Source organism: Cibotium barometz, chromosome 50 (assembly GCF_041138505.1).
Source record: "Cibotium barometz isolate CiBa-2024 chromosome 50, ASM4113850v1, whole genome shotgun sequence".
Classification (NCBI taxonomy): domain Eukaryota; kingdom Viridiplantae; phylum Streptophyta; class Polypodiopsida; order Cyatheales; family Cibotiaceae; genus Cibotium; species Cibotium barometz.
The window spans coordinates 5,346,981-5,366,651 of record NC_141095.1 but is presented as its reverse complement, the minus strand read 5'-3'; the positions used below and the strand labels follow the sequence as shown (position 1 = coordinate 5,366,651).

The 19,671-nt window shown below is 41.2% G+C and overlaps 1 protein-coding gene across 2 annotated transcripts; it reads left to right on the top strand.

Moving 5' to 3' along the window:
• Positions 1-15,070: 15,070 nt before the first annotated feature.
• Positions 15,071-18,783, top strand: LOC147609753 (protein NRT1/ PTR FAMILY 3.1-like). 2 transcript variants are annotated; one of them, XM_086787338.1, is made up of 5 exons: positions 15,071-15,765; positions 15,913-16,126; positions 16,242-16,459; positions 16,585-17,162; positions 17,306-18,783. In XM_086787338.1, the coding sequence occupies exons 2-5, from the start codon at positions 15,922-15,924 to the stop codon at positions 18,297-18,299; spliced, it is 1,995 nt and encodes a 664-aa protein (XP_086643464.1). In that variant the 5' UTR covers positions 15,071-15,765; positions 15,913-15,921; the 3' UTR covers positions 18,300-18,783. The 2 variants fall into 2 exon arrangements, with proteins under 2 accessions (XP_086643464.1, XP_086643465.1); XM_086787339.1 differs by having other exon boundaries at positions 15,150-15,760.
• Positions 18,784-19,671: the final 888 nt, after the last annotated feature.

The following is a 19,671-nucleotide window of genomic DNA, read 5'->3' as shown; positions in this document are numbered from 1 at the left end:
CTTTTGCCTGTAAGTGCATGTAAAGATGCTTCCTTGAAAAGGTTGTCTTTTTTAATGGTGTGTCTAGCTCCTACCCTGTCGAAGACGGGTCGTGCCACTAGTTTCAAGAAAAGGGGAGTCAAACAAAATCATTTAAGAATCCCAGCAAAAATGCTTGCAATCGAGGTTGCCTATAAACTTGGCCATAGACTTTGTAAATTGTTCTCTTTTTAGCACAATAAACTTGGCCATAATCTTTGTAAATTGTTCTCTTTAGCAGTAAAGAAGCAGCACATTTTGATAAAGAATGTGGAAGGTTTAGTCATATAATCATGTGAATAAAAAACACTCGAGTGTTTGAATTTTAAGCCATTTATTGAGATTTGAGAATGGCCTCTAAGAACTCATTTGGTAACCCTTCAGTTGTTTTCCCATGTAGCTTGGCCAAAGAAGAGGGCACCCAGCTAATGAGTGATAGCTCAAGTGGTGGCAAAGAGGTTCTTGGTTCAAAACCCTCCCGTTGTGCTTCCTCGATGGCATCGCATATGGGCGGATAATTAAGTGCCTACAGACAGTGAAAAATCGACAAACTACGGGAGGATCTTAGGCTTGAGGTCAATCGGGGGAAAAAAAATGGAGGGCAACCACCCTCATGACTCTGTGACACACCATGTGTCAACAGGGATCTATGGCTAGAAAGAGGCATCGCGATCGGCATTGAATCGGCACCGTCGGATCTGAAGTGAACTAGGGGTGAACTCAAGGTGAACTAGGGATAAAGTGAACTAAGGGTGAATTATGATGAACTTTATCTAACAAAAAAGTAAACTAGCGATTGCACAAACTTTTAGGAAGATTGCAAGGGAATAATTTGAGAGGAGATTTTTTAGAGGAGCCTTAAGGTTTGTAACTAACGGGTCTTTATAAAATGTTTGGGACATGCCTATGTTTCACACAATCAAGAGACACTAAGGTATGCACATGATAAGTATTATAGTAAACTTAGGGTAAACGTGACTAAACTATGGGTAAACTAAGAGTGAACTAGGAGATATAGTGAACTTAGGGTAAACTACAGGTAAACTAAGAGTGAACTAAACGATTTTTGGCAATAATTGCATATTAAGTAAACTAAGGGTGATCTAAGAGTGAACTAAACGATTTTTGGCAATAATTGCATATTAAGTAAACTAAGGGTGATCTAAGAGTGAACTAGGAGTTTACTTGGCTTTAAAGTAAACTAAGGGTAATACTTAGTAATATGGGATTCCATACTCCTTCAATATTCCCATACTCCTATTAGGGTCCTTATTTATCATATAGGTAGATTTACTCTTAGCTACATTTTGGAAAGGTTTTTGTATTCATGTTCTTTCCTTGCTTTCTCATCACCTCTAGTAATGTTCCTCTTGTTTGATGTTTTTTTTAATAGAAGGGATGGAGTGCCTTCTGACGACTACATAAGTCACTTCATGTCGTTAGAGGTTGATTAGGATGATGGTTTGAGCACCTATGAAACCAACGACCATGAAAGTGATGACTCAAGCTCCTATCAAACAAGTGACCCTAAAAGACATGAAGATCAACCTCAAGTCGTCATTACAAGCTTAGAATAGCTAAGCAAACAAATAATCTTATGTCCACTTAATTCACATCAGTATGTTTCTCCTACATTCTATTATTCGATCAACAAAGGTATGACTTGATGAAGGTGTGGATCCAAAAAAAGCAGCTCAATAACCTTGGAGGCTTTGAAGTTGTGTGACACTAGAGGCATGCTTAATTTAAAGAGATGGAGGAAAATTAAAGACGACCTGTGCCTAGAGCAAAATGAAGATGGTTCTTATTATCTTTGCTTCAGTTCACTAGCAAAATTGAACATCTCCTACATAGTGGAGTGGGAAAACATTGTACAAGAATGTCACGTAATGGGAGATGGAACATGTCTCTAGGGATAAATGATAATCTTCAAAATATTAAGTCCACATGGTGTGTGGACATTAAAAGACAGGGAATTCCTATTGCATATGTGAAGGACATTCTCAATGTTTGTGAATGTGCAAGATGGACCAAAAGTCACAAAGTATCTCAACCACTTCCCATAAATGACAGTACTCTACTTCTTAAGCGTGAAAGGAAGATTGCACAAACTTTTAGGAAGATTACAAGGGAATAATTTGAGAGGAGATTTTTTAGAGGAGCCTTAAAGTTTGTAATTAACATGGGGTCTTTATAAAAGATTTGGGACATGCCTATGTTTCACACAATCAAGAGACACTAAGGTATGCACTCATTCCTATAAGTATTATAGTAAACTTAGAGTAAACTACGTGAATAAACTACGGTAAACTAAGAGTGAACTAGGAGATATAGTGAACTTAGGATCAACTACAGGTAAACTAAGAGTGAACTAAGTGATTTCTGGCAATAATTGCATATTAAGTAAACTAAGGGTGATCTAAGAGTAAACTAAGGGTGATCTAAGAGTGAACTAGGAGTTACTTGGCTTTAAAGTAAACTAGGGGTAAACACTTAGTAATCTAGGATTCCATACTCCTTCAATATTCCCATACTCCTATTAGGGTCCTTATTTATTATATAGGTAGATTTATTCTTAGCAACATTTTGGAAAGGTTTTTTGTATTCATGTTCTTGCCTTGCTTTCTCATCACCTCTAGTAATGTTCCTCTTGTTTGATGTTTTTTTTAATAGAAGAGATGGAGTGCCTTGACGACTACATAAGTCACTTCATGTGGTTAGAGGTTGATTAACATGATGGTTCGAGCACCTATGAAACAAGCGACCATGAAAGTGATGACTCAAGCTCCTATGAAACAAGTGACCCTAAAAGACATAAAGATCAACCTCAAGTCACCCCATTACGAGCTTTAAACAGCTAAGTAAACAAATAATCTTCTGTCCACTTAATCCACATCAGTATGTTTCTCCCACGTTCTATTATTTTGATCAACAAAGTTATGAATTGATGAAGGTGTGGATCCAAAAAAGCAACTCAATAACCTTGGATTGGCTCTAGTAATATGCATAACCTGAAAATCTAAGTACATTTCAGAGTAGTATTTGCTTAACCACCGTGTCCCATACATGCTTATCATGCCCATTAGCAAGAGATACCATGTATTTATGATCACTAGGAATTTGTGGCAATTTTAATTTTTAAACCAAGTGATAATTTAGAAAGTTATGTGTAGCCCCATCATTAAGCATGACACGAACTCTTCGTCCGTTGTGATGTGTCCATGCATCCGAACCAAATCATAAGGCCCAAAAGAGGGTACCCACATCGTAGAGGTTACACAACACTCATGTGTGGCATCGATATGGCATACTTGAACTTCAGAAAACTTTTGAGAAGCCTCAAGTGGCAAGACTTGCACTGTGTGCACTGCCTTACTACCGCCCTTATCGACATCCTTTCCACGGTTCTTTGGATAGTTCTATTTATCGTGATTAGCAGCCATGCAAATAAAACATAATTTTTCTTTTTTAGCTCACTCATAATCTTGCCAAGACAAGGGACCCCTTGGCCCCTTAGCCTTCTTAACCACGTCACTACCTTGTTTGGCCCCCTTCCATTTGTTTCCCCTATGGAAGTCAGATGCTCCAACCCAAGGTGCCTTGGCCATGCGTTTCTTCTCAATATTATCATCAAAGATCTGTGCACTCTTTATGGGCTCTTCTAAAGTTTTAGGATATTGAGTTTTAGCCTTAGTCTTATATTCATTATCCAAACCATGCAGAAAACCTCGTACTTTCTGAAAGTCATCCAAACCCTCAAACTTGAGAATTATCTTGTGATACTCAGAAATATATTGGGTCAACGTAAGACCTTCCATATTATAGTTGTCCCAAGCATACTAGTTGCAATCCTTCTCGTTCTCAGGTAAGAATTCTTTCCAAAAAAGTGCCTCAAAAGCAGCCCATGACGTAGGTTGATCACTCTTGCTAAGGCTAATCCACTACTTGTAGGTCTTGCCCTCAAGCGTAAGACTTGCCTCGAGAGCACGAATAGCACCAGGAGAACGCTTCAAAAGGTGCAAGTCCATCCACCTTTGTAAAAAAGTGTTCTCACGATAGCTTGAAGTGTGGATATGTGATCCATAGCATGGATATGGTCCTCTTAAATCTTTCTTACCTTAGAGCCATGTCACCTCTCTCTCTCTCTATGAGTGTGCTAAGCTCAGACTCAAGTATAGATCCATAGAGCTTGTTGTCCATGACATGGTTGATCATGATGGTTATGTAGTTATTAGGATCCATGAGGTCTCCCACCTTATGGATAGGCACAATAACGTGTGATGACTAGGTGGGGGGAAAGCCCTCAAGAGGGCCCTATTAAACATATGGGCTAGGAGGGGTGCTAGGGTGTCACTTGCATAAGAGAGGAGGTGCTCAGCCATAAGCCCCATCATAATCCTATGATAAGCATTCTGAAGCCTGCATATAGGTTCACCACCATGCCTCTTATGAAGAAGGTGGATGTGGTGGGACATGCATGAGGTGGATGGGGGTCGGTGATCAAATTTCTAACAAGCTAGGGAGGCTCGTAGTTTAGAAAATGATTCTAGACATGATCAAAGAGACTAATGAGATTATTAAAGAAACTAATATGTTAACAACACAATGAGATGCTCTAAGGAAACACTAATCACATGATGATTGCATTAATCAAGATCTATAAAATGACCCAAGGATTTCATGTTTTTATATAAGGAGCCGTCAAACCACAAGCTATGTGCACCCTTGTGCCATCCAAAATGCTCACATTCCATGTGCCACCTTGTGCTTTCCATGTGCTACCTTTTTTACCATGGACCACCTTTTACAAGTAACCATACAAATCAGCCTTTAAGTTAGGATCCTTAGTTTTGAACTTCTTCCTTTCTAATTTACATGCTATTCCCCTTGCTCTACTCATGTTGTACCCTCACACATTGCTATTTTAATACTTCCCCTCAATGGATGAGGGTCTATCACCTAACATGCTACAATGGACCTACACTCCTAGTCATATGCTGGAGTGGTTTGTCTCAGCTTACCATGTGTGCTATAATGCTAGTTTTGACTTGACACTACACACATGGAAGAATGGGGTTATGAACATGGGTGAGAAGACATGCCTCTCATGCTCAACATAGCTTCTCCGGGTTGCTTCCATCTTTGGAAGCCTCACTTTTTTCTTCATCTTGGATCATGGTATTTGCTTTGTTGCATTTCTTGTGTCAAAAAGTATTTTTTATGTACCCTATGTTTCCACAGTAGTGGTGTGTCATCTTTGTCCTTGGTTATTCTTTGGTTCTCAATCTTGGTACTCTTGAGAAGAATGCTCTCCTCTCACTTGATGTACCTTGGGATGCCTTCCATTGAATAAATATGTTTTTCTTTTTCTATAAAAGTGTTGCTTCCACTCCTACAATGGTTGGATCTGAGAGGTTCTTCAAGGTAGCCACCAAGGGACTATACTCCTGTAGTGTCAGCTTTTCAACAATATGGCTATGAGATCCTCTTCTTCTATGGGTGCCCCAATGCCAACCAATTTGTTGCATTATATTCTTCATTTTTTCAAGGTGTGCTGAAAGAGATTTATTGTCTTTGATGTCCAAGCCAAAGAATTGTATTTTAAAGCTTACTTTTATTTATGTTATTTTACCCTAAATAAAATTTATAGCTCATCCCAAACACCCTTAGATGTATCTTGTGTTATAATGTGATGTGATAAATCCATCATCTAACCCTAATGTAGTAATGGATAATCCCTTTTTGTCTTGGCTTAGCCAAATGTTCTTTTCATTACCTTCATTATATGGGAACTTCTCTCTCCCGCTAACAATCTCCTAAAGTGATTCTTTCACTAGCAAGAACTTAACCTTGACTTGCCAATTATGAAACCCTTACCTGCGCGCTAAACTTTTCAAACACAAATGGGGTTGTCATTGTATGAAAATAAGGTTAGTGGGAAGGTCTTTGCACTATGTCTCAAGGCCAATATCTAGTTCGGATACAACCGAGATTTAATGATCGCTTGAATATTGGAGTCGTTTGTTGATATTTTTCTTAATCTTATGGAAGAAATGTAATGCTTCACATGTGAATACTGATGACAATGATACACAAGTTAATAAAGAAACCCAAATGAAAGAGCATATGTGAATAGCATCTTATCTAAGACTCTTCACACACCAAGATTTTAAAGCGCCTAAGGCTTTCAACCTTAGCCATATACACAATTTTCCTTATCTTCCTCTTTTCCTAGTTGTGAATTTCTCATTTACGCCGGCAGTGTTATGCTTGTTGAAGAAGAGTGAAATGGACATAGTCAATCGTGGTTGCTTCTCTCTTTATTCAGGATGTTGCTGCTTTGCTGCACTAATCTTTGATATATTTAACTAAAGAGCTTCACACAGTTGGCTTATTGCTATGGTTTTGCTAGTTTCACACAAATGCTCCATGACTGGTAGAATTGTGTCCTCTCTTGATGTCTCCTTTTGAGCTCTGCTTGTCTGGAGAACGAAGCCGCCAACTAGCTATGAAGGTTGAAACCTACAATAGTAAGAAATAGAAGAAAGTTCTTCAATTTTTGCAGACTGACATCCGCATCCCACATCCAACAATCTTACTCTAACTATTTTGCCCTTGCCATAGCATCCACCCACGTGTTACACGATTACTCTGACTATTTCTCCCTTGCCATAGCATCCACCCACGTGTTACACGACTACTCTGACTATTTCTCCCATGCCATAGCATCTACCCACTTGTTCCTCTGTGGCTATCTCATTTCACCATGTGTAAGAAGGGAGAGTTAAAGAGTGAAAGACAAGTTTTATTCCTATTTTAAATTCAAATTTTAGTGTAAAGATGGGTTGTAGGGAGGTCACTTATATAATAAAAACGTATCTCTTTTTCTCTCTATCATCATTGTTTAAAAATAGAACACCCCATCATTATATGTAAGGTGCATCTATTTGAGGATATAATAAGTGAGCACACCTTACCACGCATCTCCACCAATGGCAAAAAAGTAAAAGTGATAACCATTTCTTTTTAAAAAAAAATATTTTTTCTTAACAAAAATTCTACTTACATACACACATACACATACACACATGTACCCATACACACAAACACACATATGCACACACACTCTCATGTATATACACACACAGTTGCACGCACGTCCATAGTTGTACACTTGTATATGCACATGCACATGCACACACACACGACTTCACTTGTACACAAAGTCGCACACACTCACATGCGTGCACACAGAATCGGTACATACCTAATCACCCACACACATACTTGCTAGCATGCATACACACACACACACACTTGCATAAACACACACAACACAAATACACGTGCCTACACACACTCGAGTGTATAGACACACATACATGTATACATGCACATGTATGCACACATAAACATACGTGTACACGTACACATACATGTGTGTATCCACACACATAGGTACATAGATGCATGTACACACTACGTGCACACACACACACTCCCTTGTGTATGTGCACACAAACACTCCCTTGTGTACGTGCACATATAGGCACATACACGTGCATATACATAGGCACACACATATAAAGCATACACATGGTATATGTGTACATATGATTGTCTGGCACACACAATCATATGCGTACACACATAGAGTTGATACACATAGTCTCGGCATGAGGGTTTACTAGATGAAGGTGCACTCACACAGACATGTACACACACACACCATTGACACATAAAGACACATACACTTGCACGCGCGTGAGCCGCCTTCATTAAGGCTTTACTAGATGAATGTACACTACTGTAGATACACATATTCTTAGCATGAGGGTAACATGAGCCACCTTCATTAAGGCTTTACTAGATGAGATTGCACTCGCACAAACATGTACACACACACACACTATTGACACATAAAGACACACACACTCACACGCATGTGTGGGCACACAAAGTTGGCGTGCACACACTCGACACACACATGCATGCATTTACACACATACACTTTCACTCGTGTGCACACACATAAACACACACAATTGACACACACACTTGTACATGCACATAGAATCAACACATACATGCATGTGCATACACACATGCCCATACACGTGCACACACACATGCACAAGATGAACATACACATAAAGGCATACACATGCATACACACACTTATACGTGCACATAGAATTGACACATACATAATTACATGCATGCATGTGCATACACACACCCATATACGTACGCACACACATGCACATGATGCACATACATATAAAGGCATACACACACTCTTGCATGCTTGCTTGCATGCTTGCATGCACACACACACACACACATATACATACACATGCATGTACACATACATTCACGTATGCACACACACATGCACACATAAGTGTAGGTACATATGCACACATGTACATACATGTGTGCATATGCACACATGCACACACACACATGCACACATAAGTGTATGTACATATGCACACATGTACATGTACGTACATGCACACGTGCATCCATACATAGGCACATAGATGCACACCCACACTCTCTTGCACACGTGCACACAGAGACGTACACGTGCACATATATAGGTACACGCACACATACTTTCATGTGGGTATATAAAATTGACACACACCCACATACATGTCCTGACACACATGATGCACACATACACACACACACACACACACACACACACATGCACGTGCGTGTACACACACCCACATACATGCCCTCCCACACACAAGTGCACATGATGCACACACACACATGCACACACACACGCATGCTTACACGCACACACACACACACACATGCACGTGCGTGTACACACACCCACATACATGCCCTCCCACACACAAGTGCACATGATGCACACACACACACACACTCGCATGCTTACACACACACACACTTGCACACACGCACAACACACACATAGACATATACATGCAAACATCTGCGCATACACACACTTAAAGGTACACACACGTATATGTGCACATATGCATGCACATACACACATAAGCGCACACAGATATAAACATGCACATATGTGCACATGCACACACACATACACGTGAACGTATACATGCACACACGTACACATAAGCGCACATCCACATGCGCACACATACACACACATTTACGTATATATATGTATACAACATGTACACATACACTCTCTTGGATTCGCACACATAGAGACACATACACGTGCATACACATAGTGTTGCACACACACATGTGATTTTGTTAACACCTGCAATCATACGTGTGTGCACACATAGAGTTGATACACATAGTATTAGCGTGAGGGTAATGTGAGAGCCACCTTCATTAAGGCTTTAATACATAAAGGTGCACTTACACAGATAAAGATGTATGTGCACACTATCGACACATAAAGGCACACACACGCACATATGCAGCGAGAGTGTTAGCATGCACACACTCGACACACACATGTACACATATACAAACATAAACTTCCAGATGTGTGCACATACATAAACATACATAATTGACCACACACACAATCACACACTCTTGCACGTCGTGGACATAGAATCGATGCATACATGCATATGCATGCACACACACCCATACACATACATTTATGTGTATACACACACAATTACATGCTTGCACATACAAACTTGCACACACACACACACACACACACACACACACACATAATATACACAGGTATACACATGCACATGCACACACTCAAGTGTGCAAACACACACACGTGCACGTATGCACACACACACACACACATGCACACATAAGTGTTCGTGCATGTGCATACATGTACGCATATGCACACATGCATGTATATACACACATGTATCCACACATACAAGCGCATAGATGTGCACATGCACACAAAGATATACATGTGCATACACATCGACCCATGTACACACAAACACACACACCCACACACACACATGGGGTGACACACATAATTACATGCATGTGTACATAGAGTTGACACACATAGTCACACCTATACAATCTGACCCATGAGGGTAGCATGAGTTGCCTTAATTAAGGCTTTACTACTTGATGGTGCACTCACATAGACATGTGCACACACACTATCAACACATAAAATCACACGCACTCACACGTGCACTCTCACAAAGTTAGCATGCACATAGTTGATACACATATGCACATATACACACATACATGTCCATGTGTGTGTACATACATTAAAACACACACACATGCACACACACATACACACACATGTACTCTATCTAAGCGTAAGGTATATACCTGCAGTAGTGTGAGAGAGAGTGTGTGTGTGAGAGGGTGCACATGTGGGCACATACGTGTGTACACATACATATTTATAATAGTGTTCATCCCAACAAAACATAAGTGTATTCACACACATAGTCACTCATATTCGAATATAAGCTCACACGTTGGTACATAGGGCAATTGAAATATTGTTTCAAGGTGATTACCGAGTTATGTTTCTACGTATGGGTCAATGACTTGCATGCTCTCTCTTCTCTTCTTTCTGAAGAAGGCGGCACAACCGCTTGAGCACAGCAATGCAGGAAACTAATCCCATATCTACCACGTGGAAGGTCTACGAGCTCCTCTCTAGCCACATGCCACATGGTAGTAGTGTAATACCAAGATGGTAGTGCACAGGCCATAGTCGCGCGCAGGTCAAGTACTAGTTGAGACAATGGGACAAAACGCATCTTAGCCTCACAAAAGGATCCCATTGTTGGTACTAATGATACACACCATTGTCGTCAAAACACAACCTAGGGACTCGCTCCTATGTTGATAGAGGTCGTGTTACTTATATTTAGAGGGTGAGGGAGATGGATCCAAGTTGACTCCCCCAACTTGCACGATAATCACATCATAGTAGATAACAGCCAAGGAGAGCTTTAGTCCTAGTATGGCATAGTTCTTACTTGGTTTTAGGCACATGGAATACAGATTGATTGGCTCCTTGCTCACACAACAAGGACATAAATTAGGTATTCCAATACATCTATTAGGGCTATACATATGTAACATATGAATTACATGGATAGGCCCATTGCCTACCAAGATGCAATACTAGAGAGAAAAGCTTGTGAGATTCACAATAGATAGTTTCATATAGAGACCAAGTTATCTCTATGTCTTCATGTCTCATGTTATGAGGATAGCCATTGGCTAGCTTAGGGTGTCATCCCATAGATTGAGGATAGATATATAGAGCTAAGCAGATACCTAGAGAGGATAAGGACATGTAGACTTTGTCATATGGGGGTTGAGTTGAAGGAGCACTATGTTTGCCAGTGTCCAGTCTACTATGAGATCAGAGGGAGATTCACTGTCTAATTTAGAGAGGGCTTTGCCCCAGATCAATATGGAGTACCTAGATTCGAGGTGCATTTTCCATTATTCTTACTGGAACTTAAGCAACAAACACTCCTCCTCTCAACTTACCATTACCAATGTTTTCTATCCTAGAGGGGTGGATAGGGAGGCACCAGATGTAGGAGCTTATACCACAGTGCTCCCTCATATTAGTCCCATGGGAGTCACACCAAATTAGGCATGCACACTCTAGAGAGCTGGACACCCTCGTCCCATCAAACCTACCCACTCTCAGCCCATCATCCCCAAATTTGGGACATCCTAGCCCCCACCACCGAGTAGCCTCATCCTCATAGTAGACTATCGATATCTCTATCCTTCGTGTATCACCCATGATGGAAATCCTGGATGAGCCCTTGCCCATCATAGAGGGTTGATTGATTATTTTTATTTTGCTCTCCCATATCCCATCACTTATTGTACCCTATACATGGCATAGTAGGATCTAGATTCTTCATCTTATATAATCTCATAGTCTGAGATCTTAGCTTTCAATTTTTGGTTTTAGTTTACTGTTACATTTTCTTTTTTCATCTATGAAGAGATTTTATGGACACTATGTATACATCATTTTGGTCTCATAGACCCTTCAAGTTTAATATGGTTTAATATAACTCTCTCTCTCTCTCTCTCTCTCTCTCTCTCTCTCTCACACACACACACACACACACACACACACACACACACACACACACACACACACACACACACACACACACACACATGCACGCACACACACACACACACACAAACTCGGAGCATTAGGCCACATACAAGACAATTTCATCTATGAACAACACGCCCAACCCCATCCATATATGCATGCCCATGATGACTAGTAACCACAATGTCTTCCATTTTGTGCACCCATGATGAAATATTGCTAAAGCTTCTTTACAACACAAATCACTTTTGATGGTTTGGTGATTCTTCAAGGATTCTTCTTAGATTACATAAAATCTAGCTAGCATACTATATAGGTTGATGCCAACCCATTGCCATGTGTAAATATAAAGCTGATTTATAATGTACATGAACATGAAATTTTATGTTTTAATTTTTTCTTCCAAGTACTTGGGCATGAGATAACATCTTTTTCACATTATTGAAGACATTTTTTCAAGCACATTCCTTAGACCACACAAATTCATTATTCTTTTTTATCACAATACATACATCCCTTGTAAGGTGTGTTACTTTCTTTTTTATTACAATACATACATCCCTTGTGAGGTGTGATTCACTCACTAAATATCATAGAAAGAAAATACACCATTGCATTTAACCATAGAAATGTGAACACCTTAAGATTACCTGGGAACCTCAAAGATTTAATCACATCCACTTTTGATTAATCTAGAGTACATCTAGGAGCTTTGCAATTGTCACTTTGCACTTGTTGTCAACTGAAGTCAACTAAAGAGCAAATTTGGTGGACTCTATTGCCCTTTCTTAATCACACCACTTTGCTTAAGAACCGATGTGCCCAAGGCAAGGGCATTGTTAAATTTCTTTGCTACCATCTCTAACACCCCACTTTTTTATTTTGTTGACCTTTTTTGGACCCCATTGCCCTTTATTTATCACACTACTTTGCTCAAGAAATGATGTGCTCAAGGTAAGAACATTGTCAATTTTCCTTGCTACCCCACTCCTATATTTTTTTTTTGTTGCCATTTCTAACACCCCACTCCTATATTTTATTGAACTTTGTGTAACACTCCCCCAATGTCTATTCAAGGTTGTCCTTCTACAATACAAACCCTCTAGCCTCAAGCTTGTATCTACTCACTAAATAGATTTGTTGTTGTAGAGGTGCATTTAAAATTGTAGAAAAATTCTCCATGTGTGATCCACACTATCATTAGAAATCTAGGTAGCCTTGCAAGTGCTTTGGAAATTGTAGAAAAAAATATACATGTGCGATCCATGTTATTGTTGCAAAATCACATGAATCGTGGGCATCATTGCCCTCTAGACCACTCCCCCATAGCAAAGAAGGTAGGAGCATGAGCTCCTTGCCCACTAACGTATATGTTTCTTGCACTTTCCATCTTGCCCACCTAACCACTCTCCTTGCATGTAGCCTTGCCTTTTTTAAGTGGAGTGTGCCCACATGGTATCATGTAAGTGTGTCTTAGACACCCTTTGCACAACCCCCTTTGTTTCATGAAATGTCCCCCCCCCCCCCCCCCCGCTTCCCCCCCACAAAAGCAGGAGTTTAATTTTCTCCCCCTTTTCTTCCAAGGTTAGTTTTCTATCACACGATCTAGCCAATGAGATTTGTTATCATCCTCCACGTTAATAGTCATTGGTCATTGCTTGCATGTCATAGTGATCTTGTTGCCAATGAAGTTTGGGATGTGGTGCATTAGCATCCTTCTTTTATTGCTTCACCAACCAATATGCTCGTAGACGTCATGGTGGATGCTGGGTTAGGGGATGCAATACTCCCTGTTATTGCCCTATTTATCAACTTTGCAATGATGGGCTCTGTACCATGGAACTTTCCTTAGAGAAATATATTTTCTTGTGATTTGAAAGAGAGAATTGACCTCCCAGTGTATCATACAGGCTTATCATGCCCTTAAATCTTTCTCCAGCTAACCAAACTAGCACACCCCATTGGCACCCTTCCCCCATAGGGTGGCACCACCCGATGGCGGAAAAGGGAGGGGAGGGAGTTATATCTAAAGTTTTTTCTTTTAATTTTTTTTATATAAAATGTGAGAGAGAGAGAGAGAGAGAGAGAGAGAGAGAGAGATGACTGGAAGTGCTAAGGAGGAGATGAGGGGTGGGGTTGGACTGGGAGTAGGTGGAGGGGCAAGGAGGTGGTGGGATGATGTGGACTCGAGGTGGGAGGAGCATATGGCGGAGGGAAAGAGAGAGATTGTTAAATTGTAGAGATAGTGTGGTTGGGGAAAAAACTCCTCTAAGGGGCAAAGAGAGATTGTTGAAAAAACTCCTCTAAGGGGCAAAGAGAGATTGTTGAAGTAGAGATAGTGTGGTTGGGGGAAAAGCTCCACTCAAGGAAGCTCCCTCGGGATATGACCTCCATGTGAGCTTCTTATAGAGAGAGAGAGAGAGAGTGGTTGGGGAAGGAAGGTCCCTCAAAATATGGCCTCCATGTGAGGTGCTTCACATTGCCGTGTGAAGAAGGTTCCCCAAGGAAAGGGCACCAGGGGCATTGGGGCTGCGGGCAGGCACTACGTCTGTGTGTGTGTGTGGGGTCACTAGTGGACACCGTTAGGTACGAGATATAGCCAAAATCGCGCTGCCACTATGTGTGTGTGTGTGTGGTGGGGGGGGGGGGGTCACTGGTGGACACCGTTAGGTACGAGATATAGCCAAAATCACGCTGCCAAAAAAGTTTTGGAACGTGTCCCCTTCCCCACTACCACCTCGCTGAGTGTGTGTCTCTGTCTCTGTCTCTGTCTCTCTCTCTCTCTCTGGCTTTTGCAGGCCATGCGCGCCACTACCACCCCCCCCTCTCTCTCTCTCTCTCTCTCTCGGGCTTTCGCAGGCCATGCGCGCCAAAGCGAAGAGAAAGACGGTGAGAGAGAGCTCCATCAGCCAAACAGAGAGAGAGAGAGAGAGAGAGAGAGAACGCCCCCATCAGAGCAGGCCTCTCACCTCTTCCTGTAAATTTTGGACCATTACTGTAGTGGAAAGATGATTCATCGGAATTTGGAATGCACAGTTTTCTTTGGGGAAATCCATTTCACGTGCAGTAGTACGCTTTTACGCTAAAGAAGAGATTCGGGGAGATCCACAACCCATCATCCTCATCATGCTGTGCTTGCAGCAGTAACAATGCAACACGTCTCTCTCTCTCTCTCTCTGTGGGAACTCGAGCTATGATTCATGATTTATTTCACCTGCATAAATCTATCAACATCTATTCTTTACCATCTCTCTCTTGCACGGACGCTTTGGATTTCCAAATTCTGTGCAAATTGTATCGTTTTGCTAGAATTTCCAACAGCTGTCAGACCGGATTCTCTGCTGCCACTGCTGCCCCTGCATTCTTTTCTCGTTTCCGTGTGGTTTTGCAATACCATCACCATCATTGCTCCCTCAGTTGGTTGACAACTTTGGGACAGCTGCAACTGTGCAGATAAATATAATTACAATTGCCAGCCCATGGAATTGTGCTGACTAGGTTGCACCACTGTAGCCCACCCCAATAGTAGTAAGTACCACCATTCCTGCATGTGGAGAGCTGTTTTTCGCATTGTTTCCTGTGACCCACCCAGCTTTGCTTATTAGAAGTGGTTTTGGAAAGCTCTCAAGCACAGGCTAGCAGTGAAGCGCACAGGTCTGGTAAGTTTTGGACATTAAGTACCATGCTGCTCTATGTTGGATAATTTTCCTTTGCTCTAAGATAATTGTATCATCTGCTTAGCTAGTCTATGTATACGCTGGAGTTCTTTAAATTAGGTATTGACACAAGGTGCTTTTATGCCACAGAGAATTAGAATGGGACCACATAACAAGAGCAGATGCTTGGGCATCACCATCTCAGCTAGCAAGCAGCAAAAAGGAACTAACATGATGAAACTCTGGAAGCTGCCCAGCTCAGCCGCTTCAATGCGGGCGCGACTCCGAGGAGCAATCTGCAGCCTCCGAGACAAGAAACGAGCCATGGAGCCAGGAGGATGGAAAACCATGCCTTTCATATTGGGTACTAATTTTTAATGGAATTGCAGCCCTCCGTTATTTTAATTTATCAACTTAGTAGAAAACTCAGTGAAACTGCATTGCATCTTGTGACAGAAAATGGTGTAATTTGGATGCAGGGAATGAGGTGTGTGACAAGCTGGCCTCCATAGGTCTGCTGTTCAGCATGATTCTCTATCTCACCCAGGAGTTCCACCTGGAGCAGGTGGCAGCTGCCAACATTCTCACCATCAGCAATGGCACTGGCTACATCACTCCCATCATAGGAGGCTACCTCGCAGACTCGTACATCGGCCGTTTCTGGACCTTAATCATCTCCTCCTTCATCAATCTGCTAGTAAGCTTCTTAATTTCATGCATTAAACCAGCACATTATCTGAAGATCAATGCCAGATTATAGCATTTTCTTGTTATAATTAGTTGTCTTTTTTCTACTTAAGATTTTACTCTTTGGGCATGCAGGGAATGTCTTTCCTGGTTCTCACAGCAGCAATCTCCTCCCTGAGACCAGCCCCTTGTGCCTCCACTGCCACAGATCAAACTTCTTCACAATGTCCACATGCGAACGCAGGCCAGCTTTTCTTCCTCTACCTGGCTTTCACCCTCCTTGCCATTGCGTCCGGTGGCATAAAGCCCTGCGCGTACCCTTTCGGAGCAGACCAGTTCAGCCAAGATACCTTGGAAGGCAAGAAGGCCTTCCAGAGCTACTCCAACTGGTACTTCTTCGGCATTTATCTTTCTGTGCTCCTCTCAGGTACCATTGTGGTGTATGTGCAGCAGAGTGTGAGCTGGGCCATGGGCTTTGGCATACCCACCATTGCTATGGCCATCTCCATTGCTGTCTATGTGCTAGGAACCCCTTTCTATAAGTATGAGGTTCCAGCAGGCAGCCCACTCAAAGAATTAGCTAAAGTTTGCAATGCTGCATTCCATAAAAGAAAACTTGCATTGCCACAACAACCAAACATTTTATTTGATCCTGAAACTGATGAATCATGCAAGCATATGGGCGAGAAGTATCTTCACACCGACCAGTTTCGGTAAGCTCTTTATCATCACAAGCCCTCTTTTCACTTATAATTGAGACCATATTTATTTGGTTATCTACATGGTTTTGGACTAAATTTCTGTAAGTAGTTTTATTGAGCTCATGGGGGCACCATATATTATCCTTTTTTCTCAGCCTCTTGGACAAAGCTGCGGTAATCAGTAATGGAGACCTTGGAACGGATGGCAAGGTGTCGAGACCATGGAGAATCTGCACAGTGCACCAAGTGGAACAGCTAAAACTGATCATCAGAACACTGCCCATCATGATAGCTGCCATGCTGCATGCCCTGGCTGTCTCTCAGCAAACCAGCTTCTCTGTGTTGCAGGCCAACACCATGGACAGGCACATGTTTGGATCTTTCAAAGTACCGGCAGCTTCAATGGGAGTGTTTGCAATGCTCACCATCATGATATGCCTCCCATTTTATGATAAGGTGGTCCTCCCATATGCGCGGCGAGTGACCGGAACAGACAGGGGCATAACATTTTTGCAGAGGATAGGTATGGGCTACGGCATGGGCATAGCTGCAATGGTGCTATCAGGGATAATGGAAGGCCAGAGAAGGAGAGTGGCAATAAAAAGCGGGCTTATTAACAAGCCTAATGAGGTGGTGCCTATGTCAGTTTTCTGGTTAGTACCCCAATTAAGCTTAATGGGGGTGGGGGAGGCATTCACTGGGGTGGGGCAAGCAGAGTTTTTCTATGACCAAGTGCCAGAGGGCATGAGAAGCACTGCAGGCTCTATCAACTCTTGCATTAGTGGTGTGGGTGTGTACATTAGTGCAATAGTGCTCACTGCAGTGCAGAAACTAAGTGCTAGGAATGGAAGAGTAAGCTGGCTGGATGACAATCTCAACGAAGCGCGCTTGGATAGATACTATTACATTGTAGCTGGCTTAATTGGGGTTAATTTACTCTACTTTCTTGTTGTTTCTAGTTGGTATTCCTACAAGAATGCTATAGTGAATCCCTCTCCTGATGGAAAACAGATGAGAATGGAGGGGGATCAAGAGCTATTACAAGTCCAATGTGTGCCAAGGGAAGAAGAGGAAGTAAAAGAAGCTGCTAAGAGAGGACTAGAACATCAAGAGGAAGCAATTCCTGCTACATTGCCATCTCAAGTTTGAGTGAAGTATGGAGAAGCAGCAAGATTACAAGTGCCTTATGAGGCAATCAATTGTGGAGTATGGCAAATTAATGAAGATGAAGAGGATGATTTTTGTCCTTGTTGTAATTGGGTGATTCTGTCTGTGTTGCTTTTCATGGAAAAGCACATTAGAATTGACACATGGTATACACAGCATCTAGCTGATGGCAGCATGCCAACACCTGGTTAGCTACAGCTCGGATTTTAGATTGTTTTCATCATCATCCATGCAGGCTTACACATTGTATAAATCACTAATTAGTAACATACTTCTTTTCATAGATGCCCATCTCATCTTTGTATTCACCATCCATTCTTGCTCCACAAGTTTGTTTTGCTTTGCCACATCTTCCAACTCGAGGGTTGCTATCCATACAAGCAGTACCACCCACCAACACAATAAAACTTTATATAAAACTCAAAATATGATTCTCTGTTTTTTGAATTAAGCATTTCAAGTCAAAGAATGCATGTGCTCCTTGTCCTTGGCCTTATTGTTGCAAAAATAATCACTTGAGGCTTATCATTACATATTGGACTTAGGTGCATATGCAACTATATAAAACATGTGTGGTGTACACAAATATATCTACACAATCTCTTTGTAGAGGCTAAAATCAAAATGATGCTTGCATATCACATCTTTTCTTCTCAAGTTCATCAAGTAAGCAAGTATGGCCAACAAGTTTGTAAATGATTTGTTTGGTATTCTTTTCAAAGAGAATAAATTAGATGAGTTAAATTACGCTCTATGGAACTTTATAGTTAGAAATGTTTTTGTTGTCAAAAGACTTAATGGAGTTATGTTAGTATTTTAAAGCGTCGCCCTAGTATTATTGCTCTTGCTACTCTTCAAAGAAGTCAGGGACAATAGATGTAGATTAAGTTTTTCAAATTATTGTGGACCAAAAAAGATAGAATTCACATGATACTCGAGCTGTGGCATTGATTTCCTTGTTAGCTAAAAGGTCTATTGTTTCACATATTTGCTCTTGTAAAAAATCCATGTTTTCTTGGAGTACTCTAGAAATTATGTGTAAGGCTAAAAATGATACAAGGATTGCCTATCTCAGAAGGCAACTTAATAATAAAAATATGCAAGAAAAGAGGTCCATGAAAGATCATTTAACAAAATTATAGGACTTGAGAGAACAACATCTCAATACCGATTTAGTCATTCTTGAGAAGGATATAATTGATATCATCCTTAGCTTGTTGTCTGAAATCTTATTTGGGTTTCAATAGTTTTCTCCAGCTTTCTTTGAGAGGAATGCAATCTCTCTTACCTATAAGGAGCTTGTTAGTTTAATATTGCAAGAGGAATTGTCTCTTGAGAGTTTTAGCAGTGATCA